The sequence below is a fragment of the Ambystoma mexicanum genome, chromosome 14, assembly GCF_040938575.1.
Source record: "Ambystoma mexicanum isolate Mex_15411 chromosome 14, UKY_AmexF1_1, whole genome shotgun sequence".
Classification (NCBI taxonomy): domain Eukaryota; kingdom Metazoa; phylum Chordata; class Amphibia; order Caudata; family Ambystomatidae; genus Ambystoma; species Ambystoma mexicanum.
The window spans coordinates 189,235,967-189,260,079 of NC_090940.1; the positions used below are offsets into that span (position 1 = coordinate 189,235,967).

The 24,113-nt window shown below is 49.8% G+C and overlaps 1 protein-coding gene across 1 annotated transcript in view; it reads right to left on the minus strand.

Annotated features, from left to right (window-relative positions):
• L3HYPDH (trans-L-3-hydroxyproline dehydratase) overlaps positions 1–24,113 on the minus strand; it is an 857,007-nt gene that overhangs the window by 133,242 nt on the left and 699,652 nt on the right. Inside the window, exon 4 of the mRNA XM_069638894.1 lies at positions 7,182–7,319. Coding sequence (XP_069494995.1) covers positions 7,182–7,319 — 138 coding nt within the window. The remainder of the gene's footprint in view (positions 1–7,181; positions 7,320–24,113) is intronic.

Consider the following 24,113-nt stretch of genomic DNA (forward strand, 5'->3'; position numbering starts at 1 on the left):
CAACAGTTGGTTTGCATGTAGTTCCAATTTGTCAACAAAAAGTTCCAACTCCACTTGGTATAATTTCAACTTGTCAGCAGAAAGCTCCAACTCAGAAAATAGAAGGTTCTTTCCCTTCCTTCCATGAACAATTCTTCAGTTCATCAACAACAACAATGCTCCAAAGGCAATACCGACTTGCTGTCTGCACTAAGAAGAGAGTCCACGTACAAGCCCTGTCTCTGCGGCATCTAACAATGCGGCTGAACTCTTCAAAATCTGCAAGGAGCTGGCAAACCCTGTGGCAGCCTCCACACCTCCTCTCGCCTCCCAGGCTCTTTGCAATGCCCTTGCCTCTCACTTTATCTCTAAAACCCAGGCCATCCTGTCTAACCTTTCCTCCGCTTCCCCTCCTCCTCCCTCTCCTTCTTGGCTTGCTGACCCTCCCTCGGATACCCCCCTACCCGCTTCTTCTTCTCTCCTCTCTTCTCCCCTGAGGAGGTAGCTAGACAAGTCTGATCTATGAAAACCTCATCAAAACAGGTCCATCCCTGTTCCTCTAAAACAATTAATGACCACATGGACACCCTTGCTCCGGCCCTCGCCGATTTCTGTAACCTCCCCTTTGCCTCTGGCTCTTTCCCCTCCCCTCTGAAGCACTCCCTTGTGCATCCTCTCCTCAAGAAATCCACTGCTGATCCATCTTGTCCAGCAAACTACCACCCAATTTCCATTACTCCCTTTTTGGGTAAGCTCTTGGGAAAGCTGGCCATCTCAGCTTAATCTTCATTGTGACTCGGTTGGCTCCCTCCATGACCACCAATCTGGCTTCAGAGCTGCCAGAAGCACAAAAACAGCTCTCCTGAACATCTGTGAAGATCTGCTCTCCAACCTTGACTAACACTCCCTCTGTCCTCATCCTACTTGATCTCTCCTCTGTGTTCGACACAGTCAACCATACTACCCTGCTCAATCGTCTCCATGACAACCTGGGTATCACTGATCAGGCTCTGGCCTGGCTGACCTCTTTTCTTTCTGATCGACCCTCCCTTGTACAACTTGGGTCCTTCTTATCTTCTATCTCTCTCTTCACATGTGGTATCCCCCGGGGGTCTAACCTCTCGACCTGGCTTTTCAACCAATATCTGGCAACTCTCGCCTACTGCATCTCCATTTTCTGCTCAACTTTCCAGTGCTATGCTGATGACACCCAACTCATTTTCAGGCTTCCCTCAGCTTCCTCCTCTCCTTCTCTCATCTCCGATTATCCAATCACCATTCAGAATTGGTGTGCTGCCAATGATCTATGTCTAAATCCCAACAAGACCGAGATCCTCCTTATTGGTACACCATCTCCTTTTCCTCTCACTCTCTGGCCGGCTTCCCTTGACCCTCTCCCTACCACCACCTGCAAGGCTAAGAACCTCGGTGTTATCTTTGACTCCACACTTTCCTTCTCTGCACACAACTCTGACGTCTCCAAAAAGTCAAACTTTTAATTGCACCTCCTTGGAGGTACTCTGCCTTTCCTCTCCCTCCCTCAAAAGCTTACTGTCTCCCAAGCTCTGGTTCTCTCCAGACAGGATTACTGTATCAGCCTCTTTCTTAATCTACCTGCCTCCACTCTTCACCCTTTACAACTAATCCAGAACAGGACTGCAAGACTTGTCCTTGGCCTCAGGCCCTGGGATCGTATCTCTCCAGCCCTGAAATCCCTTCACTGGCTCCCAGTGGATGCAAAGATTACATTTAAAACCCTCTGCATTGTTCACAAGACTTTCTGGGGCTTGGGTCCAAAATACCTTCAACTATCCCAACGTAAATACCTCCCTTCTCAAGCCCTTTGCTCCTCTGCTTCCAACTCCCTCAGGGTCAGTGGTTTAGCAAAGAAACGAGCAGGGGGCAGATCTCCATCTTCGGCTTGTGCCTCCCTTTGGAACAGCCTCCCGGCCACCTTTACACTGGAGGAAAATCATCTCCGGTTCCGGAAGCACCTTAAGACCTTCCTCTTTGCCTCTGCCTTTGCCCCCCTTTCTCCCTGTTGATCTGCTTCTTCCCTTGGCACCGTGCACCTGGCCACCCTCTGTCATTTGGGCTCGGGTACCTGCTCACCATGCCACCCTCCTGCACTGCCTCCAGGCCACCCCCTGCACTAGGGTTCTGTATCTGTAACCATACAGTCCCCCCTACCTTTCTTCTGCACTTATCAGATATACCGTATCTGACAAACTTTCACCTGCCACTTGTTGACTGAACTACCATGTGTTATCACCCTTATGCATTTATTTATCTTATTTAATATTGTGTTTCTCTACTCTGCTCCGCACTTTCCACTCCCCCCCTTCCATACACACAACCAACAGGGATCAGCACAGAAACAGGAAGAATCCATCCGCAACTCGTTCGTCCTTGGCTTGCAGACCGGTTTTTACCGTACAATTGCATCAGAATGACATCACAACCTGGGCCCTTCTCCAGGAAACCTATTGGCTCTCCTAATTTGATACCGAGCCCCTTCTCACCTATAGTGGACACTTTACATGTTATTCTACTGGCCCTCGCATGTCAGGTGGCTTGCCTGGTCCATCCCCCAAGTCAATATCTATAACAATGTTGTAGTGTGGTGGATTTACCATCGGTTCTAAGCCGTTCCTACCCACCCGTAGGATACTAAACTGTGGTTAGCTGGAGCAGACGTCCCAAGGCCTGGGATCTGCAAAGATTCTCAGCTCTCAGTGTACCTTTTCCAGGTAATATGAATGACTATGTGTCTGCATTGTAACTTGTGTGTACCACCTTAATCTATGAGGGTGCTCTTTTGCTCGGTGCAACACTTGTCTCATATTGTAGCATATTTGTTGCAGTCCTCTGTCTGGTAGCCTGAGAGCGGCTCTCTTTCCCAGGGCTGGTTGATATCCATTGTTGCTTCGGCCGGGTCACGTGTTCAGAGACCACGATTTTGAGCTTTGCAGCTCTGAATAATGAGGAATTATTTGTATTTACTGCAGCTGGTGCCTTTGTCATCCAGGGAATGGAAGGTCATCCGTATCTTGTGGCCTTGGCAGCGGGCCCTGTACCACACGTCTTGCTCTTGTCCAGCCTGAATTCAGCTCAGCTTGGTTCTTGCTGAGGGGCCTGTGGCCTGCTGTAATTTCCCTAAACCCTTGCAATGCAGTTTCTACAGTGTTCGTGCTATACTACATTCTCCATAGGTTAGTCACGCTTGGTTCTGTCAGGTCCCATAGGTGCTCCTGCAGTTCCATAGGGTTATTCGCATGTAAGCATCTGCAAGCTGTGCTCAGGATCGCTTGCTTCTTCGGTTTCTGTGTTGCTGCCTTTGGCTGATGACAAAATAATAAAAGCAATGACAGTATGTATATGTGGCTGGCCTTGAACTATAGAACTGTACACTCTTGTTCTTCATGTATTTGAGTGTGTGCTTGTGTCCTGAAGTGCAGATGGCACGTGTGCTTCATGTCCAACGCAGCTATGCCGTGATGTCTCTAACAACGTCAGCAACATGGCTTCTTGGAGCATTTAAGCGAGACTGTCGATTGAGGTGTCTTTGGTTATAGCCTGGGGCTCCTCGTCCACTCTGCGGTACATTTGTACCGCTCCTGGCTTGTAGGGCTGGCTAAGGGCGTATGGCTGGCTGAGGGGGTATCTATGGATATACTTGTCAATCATTGGACCACTGGGAATCAGTCTGAAATAGAATGGGTGTTTGCAGGGTTTCCTGGCCTCCTTCCGTGTCATGAATTTCGGGGGAAGGGATGGTAGCATTCCCCATCCCTCTTCAAAATGCTATGTTTTTGTTACGCTCACCTGGTCTCTGCGGAGGCTTTGGGGCACGGTCGCAGCCCTCCATGAACTTGAATCACCCCCTTCAGGCCTCTCGCTCAGTAGAAAAGCTGTGAGCGGTGGTAAGTGGTGATACTGCTCCTGCGTGGAGATAAGAGTGTGTGAGTGCGCCAATCTGTGATTGTTGTACCTCTCAAACCCTTCACACCAAAGTATGGTTTCTGTGAGCGTACGCCGGCCAATAAAGCTCACCTGTCAATTATGCTACTTCTGGCAGGGGCGCTTCGAATGGGATTTAGTTCCTTCACTGATCTCTGATAAGGATTAGTCCAGTCCAGCTGTGACTAGGCTTCTCCTTATGATTGGTAATTCTTTCTTGAGCTCTTGTGATGCTGTTCATTCTGTTTAATGTCTTTATATGTTGCTCCTATTTATGCCTGCAATATTGTATCTCTTCTGTTTTCTTCCCTTAGTTGGAAATGCAGCCTCAATGCAGCTGTGAGACGCGAGACGCGGCCGGATGGAAGATGGATGCTACTGCAATGTTCGACAGCAGGTAAGTGAAGGTTTAAGGAAAAGTGCGAAGTATGGCGAAGCGCAACCTTAAACGGACTGTTTTTTCTATGTCTAACCTTGTCTTCTGTTTTTCCCTGCAGGCGCTGCTGTCGACGATGGATCGTGTCGTGCTGCGGTGCCAATATGCAGATTACGGCGTTCCGGAAAGTGTAAAGATGAATACTTGGTTCGCCGCAGAGATGTACAGGTAAGAACAGCTTCCCCCAGTTGGTACGTATGCTGGCAGGAAGCAGGATGTCCAGGAAGCAGGATCTTAAAAGGTATGTCTGACCTCAGGCGACAGTGAGCGTTACGCTGCTTGCACTGCAGAATAACGCGAAGAGTCTGTCTTGCAGATCGGGGCATCTTATATAGCTGAGATCGTGGGCATGCCCACTAGGGCCGGCTTAGTTTTTTGGTGTTAAATGGATGTTCTTGTTTACTTTTGTTCATGAGCCTGGCGCCAACGGCGCCAGGACAGTGTCCACCCAGGTCTTCTGTGCATGCAACCCCTGCATGCCTGTGCTCCTGACTTCATGACCATGACAGGTTTATAGACTACTGCCCATCTAATGCTTCCGTTTAGCACCAACATTATTTCTTATTGAATGTAGGCTCTCACTCAATACATAAAATAAGACCAAATATTCCATGTGCACCGACCGCCCCCTAATACAACTCAGCAGAGCTTAGGAGGGATTGGGTGGCCCCAATAGACCATCATAAATTAACACAAAACTTGTGGTTAAAACACCCCTTTACCGAATCAGAGAACTGTCTCAAATCAATGAGGATCTAGAGGACTGTGAAGGAGAAGGCTCAGCAAGGGCATTCTGGACTAGCCTGGCTGTAGATAAATCAGCAAGCACAAAATAGCCCACCATTTCAGCAGTTAGTACCAAGACTCCAGAAAGGGCTGCTGCTCTCATGGCACAATCTAAATTACCATATTTCTAATTAGCACATGGAGATCGTTATTCACCTCTGCTCAGCAAATCAGAATGTTCAGAGTGAAGTCAATAACTGCTGGTTTTAACTGGATTCTGTACATTCTGGCTTCAAAAGTAAACAGTCACAAAACAATGCAATTTCCAGGCAAGATGTCTTTGCACGAGACACTTCCTGTCTGAGAGGAGCTTCTTTTGCTGCAACATCCTATTTAACACAAGAAAGAGAAACCTAGAACATTGGTAAATGGTTTTATTTTAAAGATTTATTTTACTTTTACATAACACCTAATGCATCCTGACGTTAAACCCACTCGTGTATAACTAAATTAGCATTTTAAGTGCTTTACTTATGAAGACATCCTTATTTAACAAAAAAACATTTAATTCAGTTTGTTTACTTTATTCACTATTAATATAACGTGGTTACTGTATCACAAAAACTAACATGTATTGCAATTACCACTATGTGTATGTGCTAATAGCCTTATGGATCTCGAAGGGGTCATTATCGTGAAGGATAATGACCCTTCCCCAATTTATGGGCCTCAGCTTCGCCTTGGGGCATTACTTGGTGTGGATCATTATCTCGTGATAATGGCCCCTGCCTCGGTATAAAAGGCTACATAAACACCAAGCAAAGAACCTGCATCTGACTGTGCAAATAGACACTGCATAGTGCCCCAAACAACAAATAAAATCGCAGTCTTAAAGGCCACTTTCCAAAATACAGTGTTTCAGGAAAAGGCTGGAGGGTCTGACCCAGGCGCTGCAACCAGCATAGTGATCACAGCCTGTCGAAAGCCATAAAAAAGCAATAATCTGCAAAGGGACGCATGAACGCAGATGACTTCCCTTATGGCAGAGGTTGGGGAACAATTACAAGAATGTGTGTTACTATGAAACCGAGTATGACAATACAATATCCTGGGCTTTACAATCTCAGACCCCCTAATTTAGTGTAGCTATTAATACTAAATGAAGAAGCCACCTCCACCCGGAAGTGGATGCTGCACTGACGTGGCCGTAAAGGGGACAATAATAGCCCCTGCCTAGCTCTGGGGACATCTAGAGGAGTGATCAAGGCAGCCAGGGACTCCTCACGCTTGTGAAAAATGGACCAGGCTAAGTATGGGGAGGATCCCCTGGCCACCCTCACTTAATCTCCATCAGTGGGAATGGGACAGTACCATGCGGTACATAAACAAAAACATTTCTTTAAGGGCAGCCCTATGCAACCCCACAGCCTCTTGTGAAAAGAGGAACCTTCCTAGAGACAGACTGAGCAAAAGAAACTTCCCCTTCACGGATAGTTTGCATGAAAGCGCTTCTGCTGCTGATTGCGACTCGCAAAGATAAGTGCAAAGAGCAAATCCAAGATATTGGAACAGATTTTTCAAGTTGTACTCTGCGCAATCAAAACGGTTACAGACTGTATTAACCACATTAATTTTTTTACAGCAGTGTTCTTCTACTGTGATTTTCAGATTTTATGCAGGAGCATAAAAGGTCTTTCCTACTGAAGAAATGAGTGGCTGTTGATGACTTGTTGCTGCAATAATCAATAGCTCACAGTAACCAGGACATTCAAACTAAAGAGGTCTTAAGCAAAAGCTCATAGCTAATGTTAAGTGAATAGAACAATTGCATAAAATGCCAATTTACTTTGAAGTACAGTGCTCACAAAGAGTTGCAAAAATGACTAAAAAGAAGATACTATGGATTATTGAGATCACAAGAGAGAGTATTCCCCAATGCTGCTTAAATGTGATATTTTGCAAAGAAAGTCTGAAACATGAGTGCATTGATAAAGAAGACATGTGGCAGATAAGGAACAGAGTTTGAAAAATAATTATTTGTAAACCAACTACAAAAGTCAGGAAAAGATGTTCTCCTTACCTTTATGGCTTTTCCCGTAAACAACGCATTTGTAGCACCACTCTTGAAAGTTCTCATCTGGTTCAACGCAATTTGTCCCTTTTGAAATTGTAGAGCAATACGAGCGGTCACTCCTGAACCGGTTGGACTTCTGTCAACCTAATTGAGAAAAATAGCAATTATTTAATTATTTTGTTCCAATTCTCTTATTCAAAATCAACATTTGTGCTGGAGATATAATCATACAATATTATATTGCATCAAGCTACACAGAGGTTATGTGACATCAAAGGGAATGAGGCCACAAGCAGAGTACTATGCTAGGATACAGAAATCCATTGTGCCACAGCTGGCTATTTTATCCTTTAGAATGGCAGAAGTAGCATTGAAAATATATGAATTTGAATATGTACATAGTTGTTTTTTGTTCTGAACAGTACAATTAATGAAACTGCTATCAATCATTGTTTTTCGAATTATCTAACCTGTTAATAAAAATGTTTTTGTTGAATATTTTGTTTACTGTGCTACATAGAAGTAAAACTGTTTAGCAGGCTGTACATAAAAAAGCGGGTATTCTTTTTTGCATTCCTCCTTCAGGATCACTTTTCTGTGTTCTAAGCATGTATGTGTTCTCCTTGGGGTGAGCAAACTCCTGATAGTTTGTGACTATACGTCCAGGAGGCTTTTCAGAAAAATAAAAAGTAAACTGATCCCACTTTCCACTGCGAGTCCATGGCACAATCATGTACAGTCTCATTGGGCTCCATCATAATGCATCCTGAACCACAGAATAAACCCTGTCAGAAACCAGTGCATTATATTGCTATGGACATCGGTTCTTACTAAATGCTGTGCCTCATGCTATCTGCTTGGCATCTTCCCCCTGTTCTAGAACCCGGGTGAGGTGTGGGTCCAAGAGGAGTTCTGAACGTTGCTGGGCAGATATGGAGCATCTGGGGGGACCACCGAACCCTGTCCACTTATTGCTCTTTTAACTTAACAAAAGAGACCTCTGACCTATAAGGTTTAAAGTCCTCATTGTGTCCACTTTGTGGGTAGTCTAACCTTTTTGATTGTTCCCTGTGCTGACCTGAACATGCATCCCAGTGATTCTCTATACAGGTATTACTGGGGAATTGACTAAGCAATTTGTGCTGCTTAGATACCCTTATGGTCCTTACTGTGGGGGCTGATGCGATGGTGCCCCTTAATTTCCCTGTGCATGTACTCTTTGTATCTTATTTGTATTTATTTACTAGCAAAAAGTACCGTTCTCTGAACAGGTTCTGTAGACAGACATGAGAACACTCATCAATTGTTGAAAAATCAATGATCCTGTAGGTTGCTGTTCCGATTCGCTTATCGCTTGATGTACTTAGCACCTGGAGGTAAACTGCACTAAGAATGGGCGTTTGTGGCTGGCTGACATACCCCGGCGAAGACGTCGGGGGGAAGGCAAGAGATGGTGTGCTGCTGTATACCGAGACCTTCTGTGCTCTCCCCACGTGTCGCCTCACCCTGGCGCGGTGCAGTCCGTTATGGTGCATTGTGGTGCAAATATCTCGGAAACCGTGCATCCTAGGGCCTTGAAACGTGGTTTTCGAGGAGTTCTGTTCCCCATGTTTAGACCGGTCCTTCTACAACCACATTGATGTTTCGCTGATTTCAGACATCCGTCTCATGTGCAAGGGTGCTTAAATCCAGGGATAGGGGTGGGGTGTCCAAATGTCAGGTAACCATTGTTGTTCAGAGGGTCCTAACAAGTAACTATGAAAAATTTGATGCAGATTGGTGAAATGGTGTGGAATTGTATAAGGAACAATGCTTCGCCATGCCACAAACAAACCCACACATTTTCACTTTTATAAATATAGAATAGATTGAGGAACAATGTGTTTTTACCAAAACACTTCATAAGAGCCAGCAATATACAGGGTAATCGCACAATGGGTGGCTTACAAAAGACGGAATGGTGAAGAGATGAATCAGGCGACGGAAATTACTAGAGAACTAAAATATAGCGGCAGAGAGGGAGAGGGTAGTTATGGAGTGGGAGTGATGGGACTGGAAGTTAAGAGTGCTCCCTCTAGGATTTGAAGCGGGAGCTTCAGAGCATATTAAAAGGACTGGATGGTAGAGCTATTTTTGGCATGTAGTAGTAGTACATTCTAGTGGTCGGGAGCAAGTAGGGAGAAGGAGTGAGAGGATGCACAGAATAGACTGGATTAATAGATAAAGGAGGGGGTCCAAGCCAAGGTTGCACTGAGAAGAACAAAAGGCGTGTAAAGGGAAAGGGAGGGAAGCCCATGGATGGACGTGTGGTAATTCTATTTCGTCTTACCCGAAGCAAGAACACTGCATCATTCTAAAGGCCTAGCATGGTCTGTTGCTGCAACTGGACAGTTTCTTTAATTACTAAACTGTCAGGCAATATCCTAGTACTACTCTATCGTGTGGACGTATAGTGACAGGTTCTGCTACTCTGTGTTCATATCATGACCAGTCACCATATTGGGCTTTTAACACAATTTCTCTGCACAATCCTCATCTGTGGGAACGCCTAGCTTGTTCTGAGGGCTTGGTTTATTTACTTTGGGACCAGGATCCTTTGTTGCTGACCTTGCCCAGTCGGCACACAAACACAAATCCCTTTTGGCTGCGAAGCTGGAACGTCACCCTACCGGTTCTTCAGCCACGAGGCATGAGAACCTCTTCTGCAGGTCTTCACCTTCTTCGGGGGCTTGCAATGGGGCATCGACTCCTACTGTGAATGGCTCAACTAATAAGAAAACGATGTTAATTGCACTGCAGTTGGGGGGTGTAATTATTAATGGTGTGGCCACGTTGATATATCTTGGCCTTAGACATGAAGCCTAAGAAAAGTACCACACTCGCTGCTTATTTTCTGCAGAATAATACTGGCGACGAGGATTGGGCAGTGCCACTCAATGGGCACAGGCGCCGAGCGGCCAAGATGCACGTTACATTAATATTTGGAATAAAAGAAGATGGCCCATATGGGCGATGTCAAATGTGCATCAGAGTGACCACTTCAGCGTGCCTCTGTCCGATATTTGGTAACATCCCTTTAATACAATAACTGTCAATGAGATGAACACTGCTATCCATGCCATCTTCGCCTTTCTGGAGCAGCAATCGCCCCGCTACTCACCCGAGAACCACCAATAACAACGTCAAAGGGAGGGTGCAGAATGAGGCAGCGGCTGACACCTCTTATAACTTCGGAGAGCCTGCAAGTGAGTATGCAATTATGCAACAGCTGCCGGATATCTTTTGTCACGAATGCAAGTGATAATGCTCTATAGCCAAGTACCCGAGAGTGTACCCATCAGTCCATGTTTCACAGCCAAACAGGGACTGACGCGTGAAAGCGCTGCCACACCAATGCTGCAGGGATTGCACCCATTGATACTTGAACCTCAGAACAATGACACCGAGAAAACATGCATTCAAGCTTGTATGTATAAGGAGTGATTTGGCCCTGATTTGGAAAAGGCTGGTTAAGATAGTCGAAACACGTGTCATCAGCAAGGGCAACTTCAAAATATAACGATGATAAATCTTTGTTTTTGAACAATTGGACTTGGCACTGTCTTATACCCGAGTATTTTGCTGATAACTGTGCTGTTAGGAGATTGACTAAGTTTGTGGGTCATGTGACTTGACCTCCTGAGTCTACAGCAGGGCCTGCCACCAACTTGGACTTTACTAGGGCTATACATGGGGGTAGTTAATCCTCTTCCTTTTTGGGAGCTCTATTAGTGATATGATATGTCATTTAAAACGTGCCTGTCTACAAGTGTTTCTAGGCGTGACAAGACAAGGAAGGGTAGACACAGGGAGGACAAAAAAACAAGCTTTCTAGGACGTGTGTCATTCAGATCATGCAAATACAGGGGGAAGGGAGAGGAGAAGTGTTAGGAGGAGGGAGGGTGGAGAATACAGTAGCAAAGCTCAAGTAAGTGCTGCTGTGGAAGCCGGCTCTAAATGAGTGCAAGGAGGCAGGTGACTGTAGGGTTGCAGATACAGTCCCTAGGTTCCCGGTAGGCCCTGAGGCAGTGCATGGGGCTTTTGGTCGTCAAGGAGCCTGGTGCCCATTAGGTTCGGAGGGTGGCCAGGTAACCAGTTAGTGCAGCAGACAAGTACATCAGCAGGTGAGAGAGAGAGAAAGCTGAAGCGAAAAGGAAGGTCTGGACTTGCTTCCGGAACCTTAGGTGGTCCTGCTCAAGTTTGAGAGAGGCAGGGAGGCTGTTCCAGAGGGAGGCACCAGCCGAGGAGAGAGATCTACCCCCCCTACTGTCTGCCTGGATAAGCATCTGACCGTCAGAGTTGGAGGTGGATGAGCACAGGGCTAGAGAAGGAAAGTGCTTAGGAAGAGAGAGTCGGATGTAGTGAGGTCACCAGCCCCAGAAAAGAGGGGCTTGAACTTGATCCTTGCAGCCACCGGGAGCCAGTGGAGAGATTTCAGGGCTGGAGAGATACAGTCCCTGGGCTTGAGGCCAAGGACAAGTCTTGCTGTCCTGTTCTGGATTAGTTGCAAAGGATGAAGGCAGGCAGATTTAGAAAGAGGCTGTTGCAGTAGTCCAGCCTAGAGAGAACCAGGGATCTCAAAACAGGGAGCTTCTGGGGGAAAGTGAGAAAAGGAAGAATACCTCTGAGGCGGTGCAGCTGCTGGTAGCTTCTTAGCGACGTCCGTGATGTGAGGAGAGAAGGAGCGGGTGAAGTCGAAGATGACACCAAGATTTTTTGCCTTGCAGGAAGGCGCAGTTCGAGGGCTCAAGGGGGGCAGCCACAGTGAGAGGGAAAGTGGGAGCAGGGGCCCCAATGAGAAGGATCTCAGTCTTACTGGCATGAAGGCAGAGATCGTTGGAGGCACACCATACTGGCATCGTGGATAGACATTCAGGAATTAGCCAGAGGGGAGCCTGAAGGAGAGCTGAGTGTCATCCGCATAACACTGAAAGTTAGGAGAGAAGTTAAGATGAGGTTATGTTAAGTTTATTTATAGAGCGCACGATTGCCCGAGGGCATCTTGGCGCTGAAGGCAGAGGGGGTATCAGCAGCGAAGAAAGAGAACCTAGAAGAGCAGAGTCTTCAGCGAGCGACGGAAAGAGAGATGGTCATCAGTAGCTCGTAAAGTGTGCAGTAGCTTGTTCCAAGACTTCCCCACCACTACAGAGAAAGCACGTCCCCCTGTCTGAGATAGTCTGACCCGAGGAACCAATGACAAGACAGCAGATTGAGACCGGAGTGAGCGGGATGGAATATACTGAGAAGACTTTTCCCGGAGATGATATAAAAAGCACGGTGGATGATGCACAGGTGGGCCAGAGGTACCAATTAAAGGTTGAAGAGCCAGTGCGAGAGGCTAGAGCCCTGGGGAATACCATAAGTGATGAGAGGTGGTTGAGAGAAAAGACCTCAGTTGAACCTGGGAGGGTCGATCAGCCAGGAAGGAGGTCAACCAGGCCAGGGCCTGATCCGTGATGCCCAGGTTGTCACAGAGACTATTGATCAGGATGGCGTGGTTGACTGTGTCGAAAGGAGAGGAAATATCAAGGAGGATGAGGATAGAAGGAAGGCTACAGTCGAGACTCAAGAGCATGTCTTTACAGGTGCCCAGGAGAGCAGTTTCCGTGTTTCTGGCTGCTCTAAAGCCAGACTGATGGTCATGGAGACAACCAACAGATTCAGTATGGAGAGTAAACTGGGAGATGGCCAACTTTTCCAGGAGTTTGCCCAGGAAGAGATTGATAGAGATCAGGTGGTAGGGGGCGTGGCCAACTGGCCATGGAATAGGACGTGCCTGAGAGAGCTGCTCCGGGGATCCGACATTGATTTGTGAGAACATGCACTAAATATGAACAAGCTACATCAGAAATGGAGACACGGGCGTGTGAATGGGTCCCCTGCCACACCTACAAAAACCAAGTAAATCGTGCCAAGTAACAGAAGTGAAACTGACTTCGAAGCATTCGGCAGCTCCGAAACAAAGTATCTAAAATGGCGGACAACAAAGGAGGTGCAGCTGCAGCAGTGAGAACAGCTTTCTAGACCCGAGCGTGAAGCGGATAAGGGCACACTGTCCCTTGGAGGTTGTGTGGAGCTTTGCGCTCGGAACGGTGAGCGGGGACCACCAGTGAGGACGTAGAGCCAGCGTATGGGTCTTGGGTGTGACGGGCGGACCCAGGTCGCGAGTGCGGTGACCGCTTGTGCGGAAGGGTGGGGACTGGCATCTGGAGCCCGCACGGCCCCCCCAGCTATACAGGTCTGTCGAGCCTGCTGCTCCCTGCCGCCCGCGGGGGATTCTGCTTCGGGAAACAGGGGCTGCACGTGAGAAGCCAATGAGGGCGGAGGACTTGTGCGGAGAGCAGTTAATGGGTGCAGGACCAACAGGGAACAGAGGTTCCATGATCGCGCATCAAGCACTCTCTGAATAAATAAAGGCACCTGTGCGTGCGGGACCGAAGGACAAAGGCTTACTGACTTGAATAATCACGGGCAGTCAGGCCGAGCTGAAATGGGGATCGGCGCGGCTTACCGGGCACCTCTCCTACATGACAGGCGAGATCAGATGAAACCATAGCTGGAACAAAGCGCTGCCAGCATACAAGTGGGCGCACAACGGCACGGGCCTCATGACAAGGCGCCCCTGGTTCCGCACACCCGATACTGAATATGGAACTGACTATGGGGGAGAGGCTCTCGCAGCAAAGAACCGCTGAGTGCAGGAGCTGCTAAACCGCGGCAAAGCCATGTAGGAATATTGTGAGTCCCCCGAGCCTGCGGCTGCAACCACCCGCAGAGCGCAGCCAGGTGCACCACGGCCGCTATGTACATTCTACGTATGGCAAGTCATGCAGTGCGGAATCTAAAGGCGCCGCACAGTGTAGCTTCGAACTAAGTGAAATTCTGGCAAACACGAGTGGCACGCCTACGCAAAACAAAGGAAGGAAACACAGTGATTCTGCAGAATAAAAGCGATATAGGAACCGCGCTGAGGAAGAACTGCTAGCGCGGCCCACTGGAGATACCTTCGTCTATAAGCACGTATGGGACCGGAGACCTGTGGTGAAACACTGACTGGGGCGGATATCAGCCATTGGGGGTGCCAATTGAGCACCTCTTACAAACAGAACTATACCATAGTGCGCACAAAATAAAAGTGCCAGATGCCAAGGGTAAGAAAAGGCCTTCCCGCTCTGTCTGAGTCATATGTCTGAGTGGCTTCTCCGCCACACGAACCCTGAGGCGTCAAGTAAAGGCAAATGGCCCCAAAGAGTGCAATGGCTGTACATTGAGTGCCGACAGTGAAGAGCGCGAGGTATGGAGCTGAGCTGGGAGGCAGATGGCATAGGAATGGCCCCAGTGGACACAGATAGAAGGCGTAGTATATAAGGAGCCCAAGACACTGATGGTCTAACTGGGACCAGTAGCAATCCACAGGAGGCGGTGAAGCCAAGTGGAAACGTGGGAGGATGTAACCCACCCGAAGACATAGCCCAGCGCACACAAAGTCACATGGGGCACTCCAAAGATAACACCCCAGGCCTGGAGTGACGGCGTCACGGCGAAACAGAATAATAGAAGTGCTACACCACGGACAAAGTGGCCTTTGACATTTGATCCAGATCACAAGATGGCGGGAAGAGTGGTCAAGAGCAAAAGCAAACAACCCACGATGGATGCATTTGCTAAAACACAGCAGGCTCCAGCGGCATCGACGCACACTGGCGCAAATGTACCCACGGATAGTTCCCCGGGGACTGAAAACCACCAGATACTAATGGCCATAACGGAGCTAAGAGACTCATGGGGGACAGCTATGGCGGATCTGCGAACCTCCTTGGAGGCTAAAATAGACGCAGTGGGAATAGAAGTCAATCTGCTGCAACAAGATGTCAGGGCGCTGGCAGACAGAACAAGCAGCTTGGAGAGTGCGGTCAAAACTAACACGGATACCAGCACTGATAATGCAAAGGAGATCCACATACTAAAGCAGCAGATGGCTAACCTGGAGAACCGTGCAGAGGAAGCCGAAGGAAGAGCGAGACGGAACAACATCCGTGTGGTTGGCCTGCCGGAAGGAGAAGGAGGCCAGGACCCTACGGATTATGAGGAGAATATGATCCTGCAGGAAATAGGGTCCGACAAGCTCTTGCAAGGATTCACAGTGGAGCGAGCGCATAGAGCCCTTATGAGAAAACCGAAGCCTGGAGCCCCTCCCCGAGCAATAATTGCTAAGATACTGAACTATAAAGATTGTGAGAAGATATTGGGAGTATTTTAGAAAAGGGGGAAAGATCGAAAGAGCTTCGGCCACTATTACAGCGTATCCTGATTAGACAATGCTGGTCCAGAGGCAGATGTATAGCTATGTGGCGGTGAAGAGGAGGCTGCGCATGGCCGGCATCAAATACATGCTTCTGTACCCTGCAAGATTGAAAGTGTTGCACACAAGTAGAATGTTCTTTTTTGACACCCCAGAGGAAGCTGCTACATGGCTGGACCTGCGGGCTGCCCGGAACAAGATGCGGAACAGGCCCAGGAAGAGCAAGATAAGTGACTGGGACGGTCTATGCATACTGGTATATCATACTGCGGGGTATCCCAGTAGAGACTTGATAAAGCCACTGATAGACGTGTATGGATGGGTAGTGTTGAAGCTAGGTTATGATATCCTTGATTCTGCTGATACGTAACGGACTGGAATATAGAGTATTGAATATATGATAAAATTGAATAGTAATGTGTGGTTGAATTGAAGCAAATAGGAGCAGCAGAACACAGGCACCTTACCACCCCCCCCCCCGAGTAATAGTAGTAGTAGCAGGAAAGCCATTAGGGCGACCTCACCCTGCTGAGCTTCGAGTACAGGCTATCGCCAGAAAGAGCTAGATGCGGGGGTGCATGAGATCCAGGGATGGAGCTGGGCAACAGTTGGGGGCGGGGGGGGAGTTGGGGAAGGAAAGGGAGGTGGAAGGGAAAGGGGAAGGGGCGTTTGGGGTGTTTGTAGTTAAGGGAAGTTTGAAATGGGGAACGAACCTACATAGACTGAGATGGAAGTGGGATCTGGACTGCACCGGTGGGGGGTAGGGGGAACTCTAATAAGCCATGGGGGACCTTAAAATAATTACATGGAATGTCAGGGGGCCTAATAGTTATCTAAAGAGGAACAAGGTCATGTTGTACCTGCGTAGACAAAAGATAGACATTGCACTGTTGCAGGAGACTCACCTGACACGGGAAAAGATGGAGATGGTTGTTAAGAAATGGAAAGGGGTTGTGGCGGGCTCGTCATATTCTGCTGCTGCTAGGGGAGTGCTCATCTGGGTGGCGCTGCATGTCCCCTTTCAATTGTTGCAGGAAATGGCGGAGACGGATGGGAGGATGGTCATAATGAGGGGATTGGTGGAGAAGAACAAGTTACTTTCTTACCTGGTAACGTTCTTTCGATGGGATGGTCCGACGACGTATTCCATATCTATGACAGGTAATGTCCACAGCTGTGCTGCTTCGGAAAATCTTTGGCATCTGCGTCCTGCGTCGATGACGTCGATGCGCCGTCCTCGAGGACCTCCTCCGACGGCCGATGTCACCCGATGTGATAAGTAGGACGCACGACGCCCATAGCCTCAGTTATAGTTTTTTCCCACAACGTGTGCCACCAGTTTTCTGCCAGTCAGACACACAAGGCCTTGCTGAACGCAAGCTGCAATTGCAAAAGAAATTCTGTAGCGGGGAAGGCAGGGAGGGAGCGATATGGAATACGTCGTCGGACCATCCCATCGAAAGAACGTTACCAGGTAAGAAAGTAACTTGTTCTTCGAGGGGATTGGGTCCTCCGACGTATTCCATATCTCTGACAGACTCCCAAAGCAGTACCAAGCAAGGAGGTGGGAAAGAATTTAGAATACAAATTTAGCATGCCCAATCAAATTGCGGAATAGAGAACAGCCTTGCCAAAGGCCAGATCTTGCCCTCTGATGGAATCGAGGGAATAGTGACGTACAAAAGTATGTACTGAAGCCCAGGTGGCTGCATCACAGATGTGACAAATAGGAACTCCCCTCTGCAGGGCAGTAGACGCAGCCACTCCTCTGGTAGAATGGGCACGCAAGCCAGCCGGAGGGTCCTTACCCGCCAAGCGGTAACACTCGGAGATAGCTAAAATAATCCAACGAGACAAAGTCTGTTTCGTCACAGCTTGTCCCAAACGCTTTCCAACGTAACCAATGAAAAGTTGATCGTCCACTCTGAACCGGGACATGCGCGAGATATAAAAGCTCAACGCTCTCCTAGGATCAAGCCTATGGAGCCCCTCCTCTTCCTTACCAGGATGTGGAGGAGGATAGAACGCCGGAAGAACAACCTTCTGGCTCAAATGAAATTCTGAAACCACCTTTGGAAGAAAAGAAGGACGAACTCTAAGGACAACCCTGTCCTTGTGAAACACAGTGAAGGGTGGCTTAACTGAAAGTGCCTGTAACTCACTCACTCACTCTGCGAGCGGAAGTAACCGCAACTAAAAACACAGTTTCCAGAGTTAACAGCCTCAAAGGGCAAGAATGTAAAGGCTCAAACGGAGCACCCATAAGAAACTTAAGAACAAGGTTCAAATCCCAACCTGGCACCAAAAAAGGTGACAGAGGGAACACATTAGTGAGCCCTTTCAAAAACTGCGAAATTAAAGGAATCTTAAAATATGAACACTCTTCAGACGAGCGCTTAAATATGGACATCGCCACCAGGTAACCTTTAATGGTCCCCACTTGCAAGCCACTGTGGGCCAAAGAAAGCAAAAAAGACAAAACAATGGGAATGTCACATTCAAAAGGATCCTCATTCTGAACTCTGCACCAGTCGCAGAACTTTCTCCAACGGCAACGGTACAGAGACTTTGTTGCCGGCCGCCTGGCCGAGAGCAACACCTCCATCACGTCTTCAGGGAGGTCACAATCCTTATACCTCAACCTTTCAGAAGCCGAGTGTGAAGATTGAGGGATCTGACCTCTGGATGGAGAACCTGAACCCCCCCACCCCCCGTGAGAGCAGATCGTCTCGGTAGCAAAACAGAAAGGTGATGGCTGGAAGGTTTTGAATTAATCATAACCACGGGCAAAGCTCTGGGCAACCCTCCAGACCATCGTTTTTCAGCCTGCCAAGCCATTACAGAAGGGGAAAAACCATATGCAAATCAGGCTTGGTCCTACCCCAAAAGGGGCAGTCCAGCCCGAACTGCTAGGTCACATCCCTTCTGCACGAGACCACAAGCATCCCCAGACATGTTTCAGCCTTGTTGGGCGTCATCAGTGAGGAGTAGCTTGGGTCTCTAGGCCCGGCAGACTCGGGACCCACGTCTGGGTATACCCGTCCCACTCGGGGTGACTTTAGCAAAACAGAAAGGTGATGGCTGGAAGGTTTTGAATTAATCATAACCACGGGCAAAGCTCTGGGCAACCCTCCAGACCATCGTTTTTCAGCCTGCCAAGCCATTACAGAAGGGGAAAAACCATATGCAAATCAGGCTTGGTCCTACCCCAAAAGGGGCAGTCCAGCCCGAACTGCTAGGTCACATCCCTTCTGCACGAGACCACAAGCATCCCCAGACATGTTTCAGCCTTGTTGGGCGTCATCAGTGAGGAGTAGCTTGGGTCTCTAGGCCCGGCAGACTCGGGACCCACGTCTGGGTATACCCGTCCCACTCGGGGTGACTTTAGCAAAACAGAAAGGTGATGGCTGGAAGGTTTTGAATTAATCATAACCACGGGCAAAGCTCTGGGCAACCCTCCAGACCATCGTTTTTCAGCCTGCCAAGCCATTACAGAAGGGGAAAAACCATATGCAAATCAGGCTTGGTCCTACCCCAAAAGGGGCAGTCCAGCCCGAACTGCTAGGTCACATCCCTTCTGCACGAGACCACAAGCATCCCCAGACATGTTTCAGCCTTGTTGGGCGTCATCAGTGAGGAGTAGCTTGGGTCTCTAGGCCCGGCAGACTCGGGACCCACGTCTGGGTATACCCGTCCCACTCGGGGGTGGGGCCAAGCCTGATTTGCATATGGTCTTTCCCCTTCTGTAATGGCTTGGCAGGTGAAGAACGGTGGTCTGGAGGGTTGCCCAGAGCAACGCCAGTGGTTAAGATTAATTCTAAACCTTCCAGCCATCACCTCTTTGTTTTTGCTTTGTCACCCCGAGTGGGACGGGTATGCCCAGACGTGGGTCCCGTGCCTGCTGGGCCTAGAGACCCAAGCTACTCCTCACTGATGAGCCCCAACAAGGGCGAAACATGTTTGGGGATGCTTGTGGTCTCGTGCAGAAGGGATGTGACCTAGCAGTTCGGGCTGGACTGCCTCTTTTGGGGTGGGGCCAAGCCTGATTTGCATATGGTCTTTCCCCTTCTGTAATGGCTTGGCAGGTGAAGAACGGTGGTCTGGAGGGTTGCCCAGAGCAACGCCAGTGGTTAAGATTAATTCTAAACCTTCCAGCCATCACCTCTTTGTTTTTGCTTTGTCACCCCGAGTGGGACGGGTATGCCCAGACGTGGGTCCCGTGCCTGCTGGGCCTAGAGACCCAAGCTACTCCTCACTGATGAGCCCCAACAAGGGCGAAACATGTTTGGGGATGCTTGTGGTCTCGTGCAGAAGGGATGTGACCTAGCAGTTCGGGCTGGACTGCCTCTTTTGGGGTGGGGCCAAGCCTGATTTGCATATGGTCTTTCCCCTTCTGTAATGGCTTGGCAGGTGAAGAACGGTGGTCTGGAGGGTTGCCCAGAGCAACGCCAGTGGTTAAGATTAATTCTAAACCTTCCAGCCATCACCTCTTTGTTTTTGCTTTGTCACCCCGAGTGGGACGGGTATGCCCAGACGTGGGTCCCGTGCCTGCTGGGCCTAGAGACCCAAGCTACTCCTCACTGATGAGCCCCAACAAGGGCGAAACATGTTTGGGGATGCTTGTGGTCTCGTGCAGAAGGGATGTGACCTAGCAGTTCGGGCTGGACTGCCTCTTTTGGGGTGGGGCCAAGCCTGATTTGCATATGGTCTTTCCCCTTCTGTAATGGCTTGGCAGGTGAAGAACGGTGGTCTGGAGGGTTGCCCAGAGCAACGCCAGTGGTTAAGATTAATTCTAAACCTTCCAGCCATCACCTCTTTGTTTTTGCTTTGTCACCCCGAGTGGGACGGGTATGCCCAGACGTGGGTCCCGTGCCTGCTGGGCCTAGAGACCCAAGCTACTCCTCACTGATGAGCCCCAACAAGGGCGAAACATGTTTGGGGATGCTTGTGGTCTCGTGCAGAAGGGATGTGACCTAGCAGTTCGGGCTGGACTGCCTCTTTTGGGGTGGGGCCAAGCCTGATTTGCATATGGTCTTTCCCCTTCTGTAATGGCTTGGCAGGTGAAGAACGGTGGTCTGGAGGGTTGCCCAGAGCAACGCCAGTGGTTAAGATTAATTCTAAACCTTCCAGCCATCACCTCTTTGTTTTTGCTTTGTCACCCCGAGTGGGACGGGTATGCCCAGACGTGGGTCCCGTGCCTGCTGGGCCTAGAGACCCAAGCTACTCCTCACTGATGAGCCCCAACAAGGGCGAAACATGTTTGGGGATGCTTGTGGTCTCGTGCAGAAGGGATGTGACCTAGCAGTTCGGGCTGGACTGCCTCTTTTGGGGTGGGGCCAAGCCTGATTTGCATATGGTCTTTCCCCTTCTGTAATGGCTTGGCAGGTGAAGAACGGTGGTCTGGAGGGTTGCCCAGAGCAACGCCAGTGGTTAAGATTAATTCTAAACCTTCCAGCCATCACCTCTTTGTTTTTGCTTTGTCACCCCGAGTGGGACGGGTATGCCCAGACGTGGGTCCCGTGCCTGCTGGGCCTAGAGACCCAAGCTACTCCTCACTGATGAGCCCCAACAAGGGCGAAACATGTTTGGGGATGCTTGTGGTCTCGTGCAGAAGGGATGTGACCTAGCAGTTCGGGCTGGACTGCCTCTTTTGGGGTGGGGCCAAGCCTGATTTGCATATGGTCTTTCCCCTTCTGTAATGGCTTGGCAGGTGAAGAACGGTGGTCTGGAGGGTTGCCCAGAGCAACGCCAGTGGTTAAGATTAATTCTAAACCTTCCAGCCATCACCTCTTTGTTTTTGCTTTGTCACCCCGAGTGGGACGGGTATGCCCAGACGTGGGTCCCGTGCCTGCTGGGCCTAGAGACCCAAGCTACTCCTCACTGATGAGCCCCAACAAGGGCGAAACATGTTTGGGGATGCTTGTGGTCTCGTGCAGAAGGGATGTGACCTAGCAGTTCGGGCTGGACTGCCTCTTTTGGGGTGGGGCCAAGCCTGATTTGCATATGGTCTTTCCCCTTCTGTAATGGCTTGGCAGGTGAAGAACGGTGGTCTGGAGGGTTGCCCAGAGCAACGCCAGTGGTTAAGATTAATTCTAAACCTTCCAGCCATCACCTCTTTGTTTTTGCTCGGTAGGGAAGACGACATGGAGGGCAGATGGACAAGTCCAGAAGGTCCGGGTACCACGTCCTCCGGACCCACGCCGGAGCAATGAGGATCATCCGGGAACCGAACCTCCGTAACCTCCGCAACACTTGCGGGATGACGGGGACTGGAGGAAATGCGTACAGCAGTGGGAATGACCACTCCACCACGAACGCGTCTCCTAAGGCTCCTTTTGGAGGAAATTCCCGCGAGCAAAACCTTTCGCACTCCCGGTTGACACTGGAGGCAAAGAGATCCACTTGAGGGGTCCCCCAAAGGGCGAAGATCTCCAGGAGAATCTCCTGAGCCAGCTCCCACTCGTGAGAGATTGTGCTCTGCCTGCTCAGAGCGTCCGCCGTCTCGTTGTCGTCTCCGGCCAGATGAACTGCCGAGATCGAAACTTCCTGCTGGATGGCCTAGAACTCGAGCTGCATCGCCTCCCTGCACAGCGGAAGTGACCCTGCCCCCCCCCTTTTGTTGAGGTAGTGCATGGCCACCATGTTGTCCGTCAGAATCAGGACACTCTTCCCGCACACAGTCGGCAGAAAAGCCTTCAGGGCAAGCCTGACGGCCCTCAGCTCCAACAGATTGATATGGAGTCTGGACTCCGACGGAGACCAACGACCGCTGACTGTCAGCTCGTTGGCATGAGCTCCCCATCCCGTGAGGGATGCGACCGTCACAATCGTCACCTTCGGCCAGGGCAGCCAAAATGGGGCACCCTTCATCAGATTGCCCTCGACGGCCCACCACAGAAGGTCCCGGGCTACTGAGGGCGGCACCTGAACAGGGTCCGACAGCCTGCCGGAGGACTGAGACCACTGGAGCTTGAGTGCCCACTGCAAAGATCTCATCCGCAGACGAGCCTCTGGCACCAGAAGAATGCAGGATGCCATGAGGCCGAGCAGTCTCAAGAACTCGGACGCTGGGAGAGTCTGGGCAAACTGAAACTTGTGCACCATCTGCTGAATGTGAAGAGCCCTCACCCGAGGAGGAAAACACTGCCCCAGGGACGTGTCGAGCACTGCTCCGATTTACTGGAGCCGCTGCGTTGGTGTCAAATGGGACTTCTTTAAATTGAGGGAGAAGCCCAGCATGTGAAAGGAGTGGCGTGTGACGGACAGATGATCCAGGACTTGCTCGGGAGAGCACCCCCTGATCAACCAATCGTCCAGGTAGGGGTAGACGTGAATCCCCCCTTTCCTGAGATGCACTGCCACCACCACCATGAGCTTGGTAAAACCATCAGGGAGGAGGTCAATCCGAACGGCAGGACACGAAACTGAAAGTGCGAGTCGCCAACCGCGAACCTCAGGTACTTCTTGTGCTTGGGATGCATCGGCACATGGAAGTAAGCATCCTTGAGGTCGAGAGACACCAACCAGTCCTGAAGTTGAAGGGCCTGGAGGACTTGAGAAAGAGTCACCATCTTGAACTTGTCCTTCCTGAGGAGTTTGTTCAAACCGGGCAAGTGCATGATGGGTCTCAATCCCCCGTCTTTCTTTGAAATAAAAAAATAAGGGGAATACCATCCCTTGTTCCTCTCCGCTACAGGCACCAGTTCTATGCCACCTTTCTCCAGCAGGGCTTGAATTTCCTGCGCAAGGAGCGGATCCGGACTCTTCAAAGAGAGGTTCCCTGGTGGATTGTTGTGAGGCCTCTGCCGAAAAGGAAGACAGTAGCCGTGGGTCATGATCTCCAGAACCAACACATCCGAAGTAATGGCTTGCCACTCTACAAGATGCTGCGCCAGCCTTCCCCCAACTGGCGAACCATGGGACCTGGCCTCATGACTGAGTGGTAGCGGCTGCGGCGTTGCCTGAGGGCAAAGAGGCAACTCCCCGAGCGGCCTTGGCACCTCGAGTACCTTTGTTTCCACCTCTGGCACTCTTACGATGGCCTCTTTGACTGCTAGCTCCTCTTGCTTTACTGAAGGACGAGTAATAGCGAAAGGAACCTCCCCTCCATTGCTGTCCCCTAGGACGAAAAGGCGGAGGTTGGCGAACTGCAGCACCCAACGACTTCGCTGCAGCTTTGGAGGTCTGCAACGTCTCAAGGCTCTCGTCAGCCTTGCTGCCAAAAAGGTGTTCACCCTCAAAGGGCATGTTGAGGAGGCGGGACTGCACATCAGGCGCGAACCCAGACTTCCTCAACCACGCAAACCTGCGCATTACGGTGCTCGCTGCCATGGACCGGCTGACACAATCCGCCAAGTCCAAACCCGAATGAACGGCCTCACACATGGCATCCTTGCCATCCTGAACCATAGCAAGGAAACCATCCCGTTCGTCCCCGTCGGGAATATGATCAGCCGCTAATGCAACAAGGTCCACAGAGTGTGTGTGAAACGAGACAAGGCACATATGGAGTTGGCCGCCTGAAGCGCCATACCCCCAGAAGAAAACACTTTCTTCGCCCAGCCGTCAGAACGTTTGTCGTCCCTATCCGGAGGGAT